Raw genomic sequence first — 14,029 nt, forward strand, 5'->3', positions numbered from 1 at the left:
GCTCCTGACTGGCGGCTCTGGCGGCTCCTGACTGGCGGACGGCCCTAGCGGCTCCTGACTGACGGACGGCTCTAGCGGCTCCTGACTGACGGACGGCTCTGAAGGCTCAGGACAGACGAACGGCTCAGATGGCGCTGGGCAGATGGGCAGCGCAGGCGGCGCTGGGCAGACGGACAGCTCAGACGGCGCTGGGCAGACGGGCAGTGCAGGCGGCGCTGGGCAGACGGGCAGCGCAGGCGGCTCTGGGCAGATGGGTAGCTCAGTCGGCGCTGGGCAGACGGCAGACTCTGGCCTGCTGAGGCGCACAGTAGGCCTGGTGCGTGGTGCCGGAACTGGTGGCTTTGCAGCTTTGCTGCTGGAGGGACTTGTGCACTTCACAAAATAAATGGCATCATGAGGCAGGAAAATTATGTGTATATATTGAAGCAAAATCTCAAGACATCAGTCAGGAAGTTAAAGTTTGGTCGCAAATGGGTCTTCCAAATGAACAATGACCCCAAGCATACTTCCAAAGTTGTGGCAAAATGGCTTAAGGACAACAAAGTCAAGGTATTGGAGTGGCCAACACAAAGCCCTGACCTCAATCCTATAGAAAATTTGTGGGCAGAACTGAAAAGCGTGTACGAGCAAGGAGGCCTACAAACCTGACTCAGATACACCAGCTCTGTCAGGAGGAATGGGCCAAAATTCACCCAACTTACTGTGGGAAGCTTGTGGAAGGCTACCCGACACGTTTGACCCAAGTTAAACAATTCAAAGGCAATACTACCAAATACTAGTTGAGTGTATGTCACGCCCTGACCTTAGAGAGCCTTTTTATGTCTCTATTTGGTTTGGTCAGGGTGTGATTTGGGGTGGGTATTCTATGTTCTTTAGTTCTATTATTTGTATTTCTATGTTTTGGCCAGGTAGGGTTCTCAATCAGGGACAGCTGTCTATCGTTGTCTCTGAGAACCATACTTTGGATAGCCCTTTTTCCCACCTCTCTTTGTGGCAGGTTAACTTTGTTTGTGGCACTATAGCCCTTTAGCTTCACGGTCGTTTTTGTATGGTTTATTGTTTTTGTCGGCGTCATTCTTAAATAAAGGAATATGTACGCCCACCACGCTGCACCTTGGTCCAGTTCTTTCGACGGCCGTGACAGAACCTCCCACCACAAAAGGACCAAGCAGCGTGGTAAGGGGGAGGAAATCCTGGACGGTAAAGGACCATGGAGGCAGGCTGGGGAATATCGTCGTCCCAAGGAGGAGCTGGAGGCAGCAAAGGCGGAGCGGCATCGTTACGAGGGAACACAGCTAGCAAGGAAGCCCGAGAGGCAGACCCAATAATTTTTTTGGGGGGGGGGGCACATGGGGAGATTGGCAGAGTCGGGTTATAGACCTAAGCCAACTCCCCGTGCTTACCGTGACGAGCGTCGTACTGGTCAGGCACCGTGTTATGCGGTGGAGCGCACAGTTATGCGGTGGAGCGCACAGTTATGCGGTGCGCGTTCACAGCCCGGTGCGATACATCCCAGCTCCCCGCATCTGCCGGGTCTAGGGTGAGCATCCAGCCAGGAGGGGTTATGCCAGCCCTGCTCTCCAGACTTCCAGTGCGCCTCCTCAGCCCAGTATATCCTGCGCCGACTCTGCGCACTGTGTCTCCGGTACGTCTGCACAGCCCAGTGTGTCCTGTGCCAGCGTCCCGCATTTGCAGGGTGTAGATAACCACCCAGCCAGGACGGGTTGTGCAGGCTCTAAGCTCGAGACCTCCAGTGCGCCTCCACGGCCCAGTGTATACAAATCAAATTCAAATCAATCAATTTTTATTAGTCACATACACAGTGTAGCAGATGTTAATGCGAGTGTAGCGAAATGCTTGTGCTTCTAGTTCCGACAATGCAGTAATAACCAACAAGATCTAACCTAACAATTCCACAACTACTACCTTATACACACACACAAGTGTAAAGGGATAAAGAATATGTACATAAAGATATATGAATGAGTGGTGGTACAGAACGGCATGGCAAGATGCAGTAGATGGTATAGAGTACGGTATATACATATGAGATGAGTACTGTAGGGTATGTAAACATAAAGTGGCATAGTTTAAAGTGGCTAGTGGTACATGTATTACATAAGATGGCAAGATGCAGTAGATGATATAGAGTACAGTATATACATATGAGATGGGTAATGTAGGGTATGTAAACATAAAGTGGCATTGTTTAAAGTGGCTAGTGGTACATTTTTACATAATTTCCATCAATTCCCATTTTTAAAGTGGCTGGAGTTGAGTCAGTATGTTGGCAGCGGCCGCTAAATGTTAGTGGTGGCTGTTTAACAGTCTGATGGCCTTGAGATAGGTGCCTCTGCCAAGGACAAGGCCTCCTGTATGTCTCTCCAGCCTGGTGAGTCCTGTGCCTGCGCCCAGAACTAAGCCTCCTGTATGTCTCCCCAGCCTGGTGAGTCCTGTGCCTGCTGCCAGAACTAGGCCTCCTGTATGTCTCCCCAGCCTGGTGAGTCCTGTGGTAGCTCCACGTACCAGACTGCCCATACGTCTCCTCACTCCAGTGATGATCCATGGCAAGAAGCCTCCAGTGATGATCCATAGCACGAAGCCTCCAGTGATGATCCATGGCACGAAGCCTCCAGTGATGATCCATGGCAAGAAGCCTCCTGTGATGATCCATGGCAAGAAGCCTCCTGTGATGATCCATGGCAAGAAGCCTCCAGTGATGATCCATGGCAAGAAGCCTCCAGTGATGATCCATGGCAAGAAGCCTCCAGTGATGATCCATGGCACAAAGCCTCCAGTGAGGAGTCATGGCACGAAGCCTCCAGCGACGGTCTCCAGTCCGGAGCCTCCAGCGATGTTCTCCAGTTCAGAGCCCCCAGCGACGTTCGCCAGTCCGGGGCCCCTAGCGACGTTCGCCAGTCCAGAGCCCCCAGCGACGTTCGCCAGTCCAGAGCCCCCAGCGACGTTCGCCAGTCCAGAGCCCCCAGCGACGTTCGCCAGTCCGGGGCCCCCAGCGACGGTCTCCAGTCCGGGGCCCCCAGCGACGGTCCCCAGTCCGGGGCCCGCAACGAGGGTCCCCAGTCCGCGGCCCTCAACGAGGGTCCCCAGTCCGGGGTTGGCGACGAGGGTCCCCGCACCAGAGGTGCCACCAAAGTGGGGTGAGCCAGTGGTGGAGCGGGGTCTGCGTCCCGCACCTGAGCCGCCACCGCGGATAGATGCCCACCCAGACCCTCCCCTATAGGTTCAGGTTTTGCGGCCGCGTCCGCACCTTTGGGGGGGGTACTGTCACGCCCTGACATTAGAGACCCTTTTTATGTCTCTATTTGGTTGGGTCAGGGTGTGATTTGGGGTGGGTATTCTATGTTCTTTAGTTCTATTATTTGTATTTCTATGTTTTGGCTGGGTAGGGTTCTCAATCAGGGACAGCTGTCTATCGTTGTCTCTGATTGAGAACCATACTTTGGTAGCCCTTTCTCCCACCTGTCTTTGTGGGAGGTTAACTTTGTTTGTGGCACTATAGCCATTTAGCTTCACGGTCGTTTTTGTATGGTTTGTTTTTGTTGGCGTCATTCTTAAATAAAGGAATATGTACGCTCACCACGCTGCACCTTGGTCCAGTTCTTTCGACGGCCGTGACAGTGTATGTGAACTTCTGACCCACTGGGATGTGATGAAAGAAATAAAAGCTGAAATAAATCATTCTCTCTACTATTATTCTGACATTTCACATTCTTAAAATAAAGTGGTGATCCTAACTGACCTAAGACAGGGAATTTTTACTAGGATTAAATGTCAGGAATTGTGAAAAACTGAGTTTAAATGTATTTGGCTAAGATGTATGTAAACTTCCGACTTCAACTGTAGGTGGTATTGCATTAGCTTGCATTCCTCTGCGATGCATATTAAATATGAATGTTCTAATTCCTATAGCATACATTATTAAACGCTTATCAAAATGCAGATGCAATGCATGTAATAAATATTTGTTATCATGCACTTTGTATACACAAGCTGTGGGGTAGATATATATCAATAAGTATTATTATGATTATGAAAGCCCTCCAGTACTTATAGAAACTAGACTTCATTTCCCTGTATCATGACGCCTGACTTATGCCTGTAAGGTTAACTCACAATGTGGTCAATTGCAGCCAATCGTAATGGTGATGACACTGGTCATTGTATTGGCACATTGTGGAAAACCAGTCAGTGGTGCCATCGAGTTATTTTGATCTGTTTGGCATACGATTCACTCAGTAGTGCTTTTTCCCCATTTGCAATGTGAGCTCTGGGGATAATGGGGGTGATGGGGGGCAGATCTATGAACTGTAATTACATTACCTACTGTACCGGGAGACGTTTTTAATTAAGTATCCCATGTCAAACAGCATATGGAAAATAAATCTATGTATTCTGACGGCAACAAATAGAGCAGTGTGCATTGAGTTTGCCATCAATTAGTGTCCCTTTCTTTTTCCAGGGCTCTAAAATCTGACTCCCTTGACTGCATGAGCTCAATAGAACAAGAACAATTACACTTGACAAGGTGCCCCACCAGGAATTCACTGCAGACAGGGTTGCATTGCCTTATGAAAACCAACATCTGTTCGTGTTCTTGAAATACATATTTGCATTACTTTATCTTTACAATGTAAAGGCCTGAGCTCTTTTACATGCATGCTTGGGTTTGCTTCAATACTCATTACGTTATTTTCTTGTTATCTTTTCTCAGGTTCAAGATTTGATCTGCACACAGGAACAGGTACCTTTTTCAACACAGTTTTAGATTATTCTTGAATAAATACCATATATGATCATTGATTGTGCAGAATCCTTCCACTAAGAGTAGGGTGAAGTGGTGGAGACGCATTGGAATGCATGCCAAGATGAGAACGTCGCTTGGATGTTCAGGTGTGACACTAGTACTGTCAAAAGCACTGTTTGAGTTAAACCCTTTTTTAGGATTGGTAACTCATTCATTTGATTCGAAATTAGTCACATTCTTCCCCTATGTACTGTTAAAGCATTACACTTTATATAGCCAGGTCTATAATTATTGGCACTAAAAACAAAGATCAGCAAAAAATATTTTATAAATAAATACAAATATTGAGCTATATTGTATGCTGAACATTTTTGGGAAATTATATTATTTTATACGATTGCAATTGCTCAGAGAAAGATAATTTGTTTAATAAGAAGCAAAACAATATCTGTTCCTGGGGCCCTTTTTAAGGTAAACGGCATCACAAACTTGACCTAGTATTAGTACATTTTACCCAGAAACCTGAAGCTTGGTCATAAGTGGATCTCTTCCAACAAGACAATAACTCACGCACTAATCAAAATCCACAAATAAATGGTGAATTGACCACAAAATCTACATTTTGCAATGACCATCTCAGTCCCCATTGAAAACCTGTGGTTTGAATTGAAGAGGGAAGTCCAGAAGAGCAGACAAAGGATATCAAGGATCTGGAAAGATTCTGTATGAAGGAATGGTCCAAGATCCTTCCCAATGTGTTCTTTCAARGTCATAAGGGGAGGGTGCTAGAGTATTGAAAACAGGGGTGCCAATCATTTTGACCTATCTTTTTGAGATTTGTTTTTATTACTTGTTAAACAAAAGCTTTCTCTGAGCAATTGTATTAATATAATATAATTTCCCTATTTTTTTGTTGTTGCATATAATATATCTCAGTATTTGTATTTATTTTATACAATCTTTTTTGCTCATGTTTATCAAGGGTGCCAATAATAAAGGACCCGCCTGCACATATTCAGTATGTAAACAGCCATAACCAGTTAATTCATATTGACTACAGAGTGTGAATCATGATGATGTTGGCTTTAGTATAGAGCTGGTCCTAATCTCAGTAAATGAAGAGTGTGTTTGTGTGCTCTAACATTTTGTATGGACAGTCATAATGAAKTGTTGGGAATTCCCTTCCCCTCTCTGCTCTTTAGTTCCCCTGGGCACGGCTGTTATTTTCATATTATTACTATTAGTATTTATTGTCGTTAATGCCTAACAATCGTACGATTTATGTAGGTAATGAGGCAGCATGGATGGTGTGAGGCAAATAAAAATAATAAACAACAGGAATATCTATAGACGCGGAGGCARGCTAGTCGATTTAACAGTTCGTCCTGCTTTTATGGGTATTTGTAGCAGATGGAGTCTTGTTGCGATTTATGTCTCTGGCCTCCCTCAGTGGATCCCAGAGTATTTTAGTCCCGAATAATCCCCACCATCTGCTGTCTCCTGTACTATGTTTTAGCACCCCTCTCTCTCTCCCTCTCTCTTTCTCTCTTTCTCTATATACAGTTGAAGCCGGAAGTTTACATACACCGTAGCCAAATACATTTAAACTCAGTTTTTCACAATTCCTGACATTTAATCCTGGTAAAAATTCCCTGTCTTAGGTCAGTTAGGATCGCCACTTTATTTTAAGAATGTGAAACATCAGAATAATAGTAGAGAGAATGATTTATTTCAGCTTTTATTTCCTTCATCACATTCCCAGTGGGTCAGAAGTTTACATACACTRAATTAGTATTTGGTAGCATTGCCTTTAAATTGTTTATCTTGGGTCAAACAATTCGGGTAGCCTTTCACAAGCTTCCCACAATAAGTTGGGTGAATTTTGGCCCATTCCACAGAGCTGGTGACAGAGCTGGTGTAACTGAGTCAGGTTTGTAGGCCTCCTTGATCGAACACGCTTTTTCAGTTCTGCCCACAAATTTTCTATTGGATTGAGGTCAGGACTTTGTGATGGCCACTCCAATACAACTTTGGAAGTCTGCTTGGGGTCATTGTCCATTTGGAAGACCCATTTGCGACCAAGCTTTAACTTCCTGACTAATGTCTTGTGATGTTGCAGCAATATATACACTTACTTTTCCTCCCTCATGATGCAATCTATTTTGTGACGTGCACCAGTTCCTCCTGCAGCAAAGCACCCCCACAACATGATGCTGCCACCCCCATGCTTCACGGTTGGGATGGTGTTCTTCGGCTTGCAAGCCTCCCCCTTTTTCCTCCAAACATGATGATGGTCATTATGGCCAAACAGTTCTATTTTTGTTTCATCAGACCAGAGGACATTTCTCCAAAAAGTATGATCTTTGTCCCCATATGCAGTTGCAAACCGTAGTCTGGCTGTTTTTATGGCGGTTTTGGAGCAGTGGCTTCTTCCTTGCTGAGTGGCCTTTCAGGTTATGTCGATATATGACTTGTTTTACTGTGGATATAGATACTTTTGTACCTGTTTCCTCCAGCATCTTCACACGGTCATTTGCTGTTGTTCTGGGATTGATTTGCACTTTTCGCACCAAAGTACGTTCTCTAGGAGACAGAACTCGTCTCCTTCCTGAGCTGTATGACGGCTGCGTGGTCCCATGGTGTTTATACTTGCGTACTATTGTTTGTACAGATTTACGTGGTACCTTCAGGCATTTGGAAATTGCTCCCAAGGATGAACCAGACTTGTGGATGTCACATGGAATGACGCTCGAGAGACGAAGCAGGTACGGGGAGTCAAACATTTAATAAGGAACGGACATGGAACGAGACAGGAACAGCGTCAGAAAACGAGTAACACAAACAAAAAACAATTAATGCAGAAGCGGGGAAAAGCTGGGGAACTGACAAATATAGGGAAGGTAATAACAGGTGATTAGTGAGTCCAGGTGAGTCCAATATCGCTGATGCGTGTGACGAGGGAAGGCAGGTGTGCGTAATGGATGATAGGAGTGCGTGATGCAGGGCAGCTTGGTGCCCTCAAGCGCCAGGGGGGTGAGCGAGGGTTGCAGACGTGACAGTACCCCCCCCCCCCCCRCCTTAGGGGCGCCACCCGGCGTCCCACCTTGGCGAACCGGCCGAGACATGGGTGCTGGGCAAGCCGGTTGGGGCGTGGAAGCTCAACGAACCAGCAGGAGCTTGAGAGCCTGGCGAACCGGCTGAGGCATGGAAGCCCGACYATCCGGCTGAGGCAAGACGCCCGTCGATCCTGCTGCAGAGAGGGAGCCCGAAGATCCGGTGGAGTGTGACGTGGTATGGGAAGCAAGGAAACCTCGTGAGCCCGACGAGCTTGCCTAGGCACCCCTGGTTCCATCGGCGGCGGAATCAACCCCGACATCACCAAAAAATTTAAATAAACCTCATGGACCGGCTGGGCGAACAAGAACTGATGATCCGGCTGAGGTCCGACGTGGGATGGGCGCCATCCGAGCCATCCGAGCCAAGGAAACCTCTCGAGCCAGCTAGGGCGTGGAAGCGCGACGAGCTGGCTAGGCACCCCCGGTTCCATCGGTGGCGACCCAGAGTCGATGCCACCATACCAACCGGAACGCCAGTACTCCCCGATGCTTCGTATATTGGCTTCTGCATTCTGTCACATGGAATGACGCTGGAGAGACGAAGCAGGTACGGGGAGTCAAACATTTAATAAGGAACGGACATGTAACGAGACAGGAACAGTGTCAGCAAAAGAGTAWCAAAAACAATTAATGCAGAAGCGGGGAACAGAGCTGGGGAACTGACAAATATAGGGGAGGTAATAACAGGTGATGAGTGAGTCCAGGTGAGTCCAATATCGCTGATGCACGTGACGAGGGAAGTCAGGTGTGCGTAATGGATGATAGGAGTGCATGATGCAGGGCAGCCTGGCGATCTCAAGCGCCGGGGAGGGGGGGAGAGCGGGAGCGACAGTGGAGGTCTACCATTTTTCTTTCTGAGGTCTTACCTGATTTCTTTTGATTTTCCCATGATGTCAAGCAAAGAGGCACTGAGGTTGAAGGTAGGTCTTGAAATACATCCACAGGTACACCTCCAATTGACTCAAATGATGTCAATTAGCCTATCAGAAGCTTTTAAAGCCATGACATCATTTTCTGGAATTTTCCAAGCTGTTTAAAGGCACAGTCAACCATGTGTATGTAAACTTCTGACCTACTAGAATTGTGATACAGTGAATTATAAGTGAAATAATCTGTCTATAAACAATTGTTGGAAAAATTACTTGTGTCATGCACAAATTAGATGTCCTAACCGACTTGTGAAAACTATAGTTTGTTAACAAGACATTTGTGGAGTGGTTGAAAAACGAGTTTTAATGACTCCAACCTTAGTGTATGTAAACTTCCAACTTCAACTGTATAAATATATATATATCTCTCTCTCTCCCTCCACCCCCATCCCATCCCATACTATTGGAGATCCAGTCTGGAAATATAATCTGGACTCTGGTCTGAGTATGGTTTCTTCCTGCCAAACCTGTAGGCCCCTTACTCTGGGCTASTGACCAGTAGCATATTATTGGGCCTGGTGCTTAAGCCTAACTAATGTCTGATGTATGTTACTGTTTTATCCAGTAGCTACATTTCCTTTCAGAATTTAATTTAATGTTGGCTTAGTAAGCGTTATATTTGCTACATTATCAAGTAAACATTGTTATGGCTGTCAGGGAGAAACAAAACAGTCAACAATATGACCTTATGTGTACTGCTGCAGTGCGGTTTACGTAGGCTCAACATATCAAGAGTCTGTAACAAACGCCAGACAGCACTCTAGCATGAACGTATCATAAACCATTACCAATGGTTTTGAATGGATTATGGAGGAACGATCAAATAAACTAGGGGTGACTCTGTCACGACTTCCGCCGCAGTTGGTGCCTCTCCTTGTTTGGGCGGCGTTCGGTGGTCGTCGTCACCGGCTTTCTAGCTMCCACCGATCCACGTTTCTTGTTCCATTTGTTCTGTCTTGATTTTACAGACCTGGTTCCCATTACGTTATTATTATTTCCCTATTTAACCCTCTGGTTCTCATTATGTTTTGTGCGTGATTGTTCCTTGTCTAGTGTTATTAGTCTTCTGTGTTATGGTGTGTTTTCCCTGCGTGGAATTTATGGTTGATTATTTTCCGAGTAAAGTACGTTATTTTACTCKGTTCTGTGTTCTGCGCCTGACTCCGTACTCACCTCGGCATACTGGTACATGACAGACTCCTAGGTTGGGGGCATGTGAGTACTTGATAAAGCCATCTATACCTCAACAGAGATAGACGTGTCATCATCAGACACGGCTCTGCTAATGATAGATATCCACTCACAGGGAACAGTCTCTTTGCTCCATATCACAAGGGCTTTTCTCCGTGTAATTTGCTTTTTCCTGAAATTATATGATAAACCAGAGACCGTCAAAGAAAAACATAAACAAAAGCCTATAAGCTTTTGCAGTGTGGTGTGGATTGTGGATTCCAACTGCCTACAGTAGCTAGCTATCCAGCGAACCCATTGCAGTTTAACAAAGGCCAATATCCAAATGACGTAATTCCGCTTGACATACAGCAACCACGAGTTAATTATCCTTACAGTGATTTGAATGTCGGATTATTGTAATAGTCATTGGTTATTGAAAAATTCGCTCCTTATTGAATGCTGAAAGGCACTTTTGAGTAATCCGCTTTCAGCTTGGATATATTATAATGTGGAGGTTCTTAGTACAAGGAACCCATTAAATSTTTATTAGGACTCAATTCAACCACATTTAATTGTGCTAATCTGCAGGGACAATGGGCACTGCTGCCAAAGTGAAGCAGTGTTGCAGTAATGAGGTGATGAATCCTCTATTCCCAAAATTGAAGTCGGAGGTGTCAGACAGCCGGCTCCGCTTAACACATTGTCTGTCTGAGATTGAAACACGGCTGCAATAAGTTGCAAATTCTCTATGTTATACAGTGTGTATAAGCACATTGGTAGAGAACAGGGGAAAGCTCCGCACAGGAGGATTTGATGATGGAAAATAAACTGTAGAAATCAGATGCTTCAAATCTACTAATAGTTTTCAGAGGAACTGTATGATAAATGTTAATATGGCAACATTCGTAAGGATTTGTTCCTTGGTAGCTGAAAGCCCCGTACCGTATCTAAATTCCTTAGCACACCATAGGTTTGTGCTACAGTATAGTGTATTTGCTGCCATCTCCGGATGTGTCATTGGTAGTCTAGCAGACTGTTAGCAGAGGTGCTACTTGGCCGTGTCTCATACCACTCATTCCTCACAACTCTGACCCAGACTCTGGAGAGAATAAATGTAGAGCAAGACCGCTTGACCCAACCCGCAACACACTGTAGATCACAGATAGACTCGGACTCCTGGGAGACACTAAACAAAACGAACATACCACTCAACCAACCCAGCGCCAGATCCTACTGGAAGAGGTTACATACAGTAGAGAACACAACCTACATAGACAACAATACAGTTCACCACTTCCTTTTTGATTACTACTAGTGGATACAAAGATCAGATACAAAGATCAGATACAAAGTTAAGATACAAAGTTCAGAGAGAAAATTGATACAGGATGTATGGTGTATGTTTAAAGGAATCACTATGGTGCTTTGTTCTCCCGGATCAATCGGTCATAGATCTCTGTTCTCTGGAGTATATGTCTGACTGGGACTTTACAGTGCATACTTTTACATTTGCTTCATTAAGCAGACGCTCTTATCCAGAGTGACTTACAATCAGTGCATTCAGCTAAAGTAGGTAAAACAACCACATATATCACAATATGTGAAATGCATACCACTCATGCCACTTACAATTCAAATATTGAAGTTGTCTGATATCCCATGAAACCATAAATTGGCATCGCTAGCTAGCCATAGACCCTCTAGGCAGTGCTAGTTAGCCATCCTCTAGGCAGTGCTAGCTAGCCATAGACCCTCTAGGCAGTGCTAGCTAGCCATTGACCCTCTAGGTCAGTGGCTAGCTAGCCATAGACCCTCTAGGCAGTGCTAGCTAGCCATTGACGCGCTACCAGGGCAGTGCTTAGTTAGCCATCCTCTAGGCAGTGCTACTTAGGCCATAGACCCTCTAGGCAGTGCTAATTAGCCACAGACCCTCTAGGCAGTGCTAGCTAGCCATAGACCCTCTAGGCAGTGCTAGCTAGCAATAGACCTTCTAGGCAGTGCTAATTAGTCATATACCCTCTAGGCAGTGCTAGCTAGCCATAGACCCTCATAGCGTGCTAGCTAGCCATAGACCCTCTAGGCAGTACTAATTAGCACAGGCAGAGCAGAACAAAAAAAATACTGATTCTCGTGAATCATAACACCTAAGTGTGTGTACCCACCCGGGTCAAACCCAAAGACCCGGGCCCCACTCATTAATGAAGTGTCACAACACATAATGTGCACTAAACATCTGAAATAAACATCTGTCTTCTGATGATTAGATGAGCAGTGGCTTCTTAAAAATCCACCTTTGTATTTGTTTTTTAGAAAACCAAATAGCAAGTAGGCCTATAATTGTGCTGTTAGATTTATTATGTACACTATATATACAAAAGTATGTGGACACTCCTTCAAATTAGTGGATTCGATCATTTCAGCCACACCCGTTGCTGACGGGTGTATAAKATCGAGCACACAGCCATGCAATCTCCATAGACAAACATTGGCAGTAGAATGGCCTTACTGAAGAGCTCAGTGACTTTCAACGTAGCACCGTCATAGGATGCCACCTTTCCAACAAGTCAGTTCGTCAAATTCCTGCCCTGSTAGAGATGCCCCGGTCAACTGTAAGTGCTGTTATTGTGAAGTGGAAACGTCTAGGAGCATCAACGGCTCAGCCGCGAAGTGGTAGGCCACACAAGCTCACAGAATGGGACCATTGAGTGCTGATGCGCACAACGCATAAAAATTGTCTGTCCTCGATTGCAACACTCACTACTGAGTTCCAAACTGCCTCAGGAAGCAACGTCAGCAGGATAGCTGTTCGTTGGAAGCTTCATGAAATGGGTTTCCATGGCCCAGAAGCCACACACAAGCCTAATATCACCATGCGCAAAGCCAAGTGTCGGCTGGAGTCATGTAAAGCTCGCCGCCATTGGACTCTGGAGCAGTGGAAACGTGTTCTCTGGAGTGATTACTCATCTGGCAGTACGACAGACAAATCTGGGTTTGGCGGATACCAGTAGAACGCTACCTACCCGAATGCATAGTGCCAACTGTAAAGTTTGGTGGAGGAGTAATAATGGTCTGGGGCTGTTTTTCATGGTTCAGGCCCCTTAGTTCCAGTGAAGGGAAATCTTAACGCTACAGCATACAATGACATTCTAGACGATTCTGTGCTTCCAGCTTTGTGGCAACAGTTTAGTGTAGGCCCATTCCTGTTTCAGCATGACAATGCCCCCGTGCACAAAGCGAAGTCCATACACAAATGGTTTGTCAATATCGGTATGGAAGAACTTGACTGGCCTGCACAGAGCCCTGATCTCAACCCCATCAAAACACCTTTGGGATGAATTGGGACACCGACTGCGAGCCAGGCCTCCCTAATGCTCTTGTGGCTGAATGGAAGCAAGTTCCCACAGCAATGTTCCACCATCTAGAGGAAAGCCTTCCCAGAAGAGTGGAGGCTGTTATAGCYGCAAAGAGGGGACCAATTCCACATTAATGCCCATGACTTTGGAAAGAGATGGCCGACGAGCAGGTCTCCACATACTTTTGGTCATGTAGTGTACATTAGTATCAAATGATGACATAATGATGACATTATCAAAGAACCGGAGATGGGGTTGTGTCTGGCGTTCACTGGGGTGAAGGTGTACAGCTAACCATCCTGCTTACCCTCGCCCTCTTCCCTCCCCGCCTTCTCCCCCCTTACCCCTCCCCATCCTTCCCTTCTCCCCGTGGGCCCCACCTGCTGCTGGTGCTGGCGGTGAGGCATAACCTCACAGCCAGAGCTCAGAGACGATTAGCGTCGCGCTAAGGGACAGCTAATTTAGAGCCTGCCGCGTCAGAGTAATAGGATCTGTAAACAAACTGCCTCCACACGTCCCCGGACGGCAGCATTTAACTGGAGCACCTCCCCCCTCCTATCCAGAGATCTGGAGGCGCTGTCTCTGGTGCCTCTGTGGAGAGGCCTGGTAAGGGTGTGCTGCAGATCACAGCTCCTTTAGGAAGTTCCTAAGCGCCTCTTCCCCCTCAGGAGGTTGAAAAAGTTTGGCATGGGC

The 14,029-nt window shown here is 46.2% G+C and overlaps 1 protein-coding gene across 1 annotated transcript in view; it reads left to right on the top strand.

The window, feature by feature from the left end:
- Window positions 1–14,029, top strand: part of igsf11 (immunoglobulin superfamily member 11) — a 106,485-nt gene that overhangs the window by 20,490 nt on the left and 71,966 nt on the right. The window contains exon 2 of the mRNA XM_024014127.2: window positions 4,733–4,762. Coding sequence (XP_023869895.1) covers window positions 4,733–4,762 — 30 coding nt within the window. The remainder of the gene's footprint in view (window positions 1–4,732; window positions 4,763–14,029) is intronic.

Source organism: Salvelinus sp. IW2-2015, linkage group LG22, assembly GCF_002910315.2.
Source record: "Salvelinus sp. IW2-2015 linkage group LG22, ASM291031v2, whole genome shotgun sequence".
Lineage (NCBI taxonomy): Eukaryota > Metazoa > Chordata > Actinopteri > Salmoniformes > Salmonidae > Salvelinus > Salvelinus sp. IW2-2015.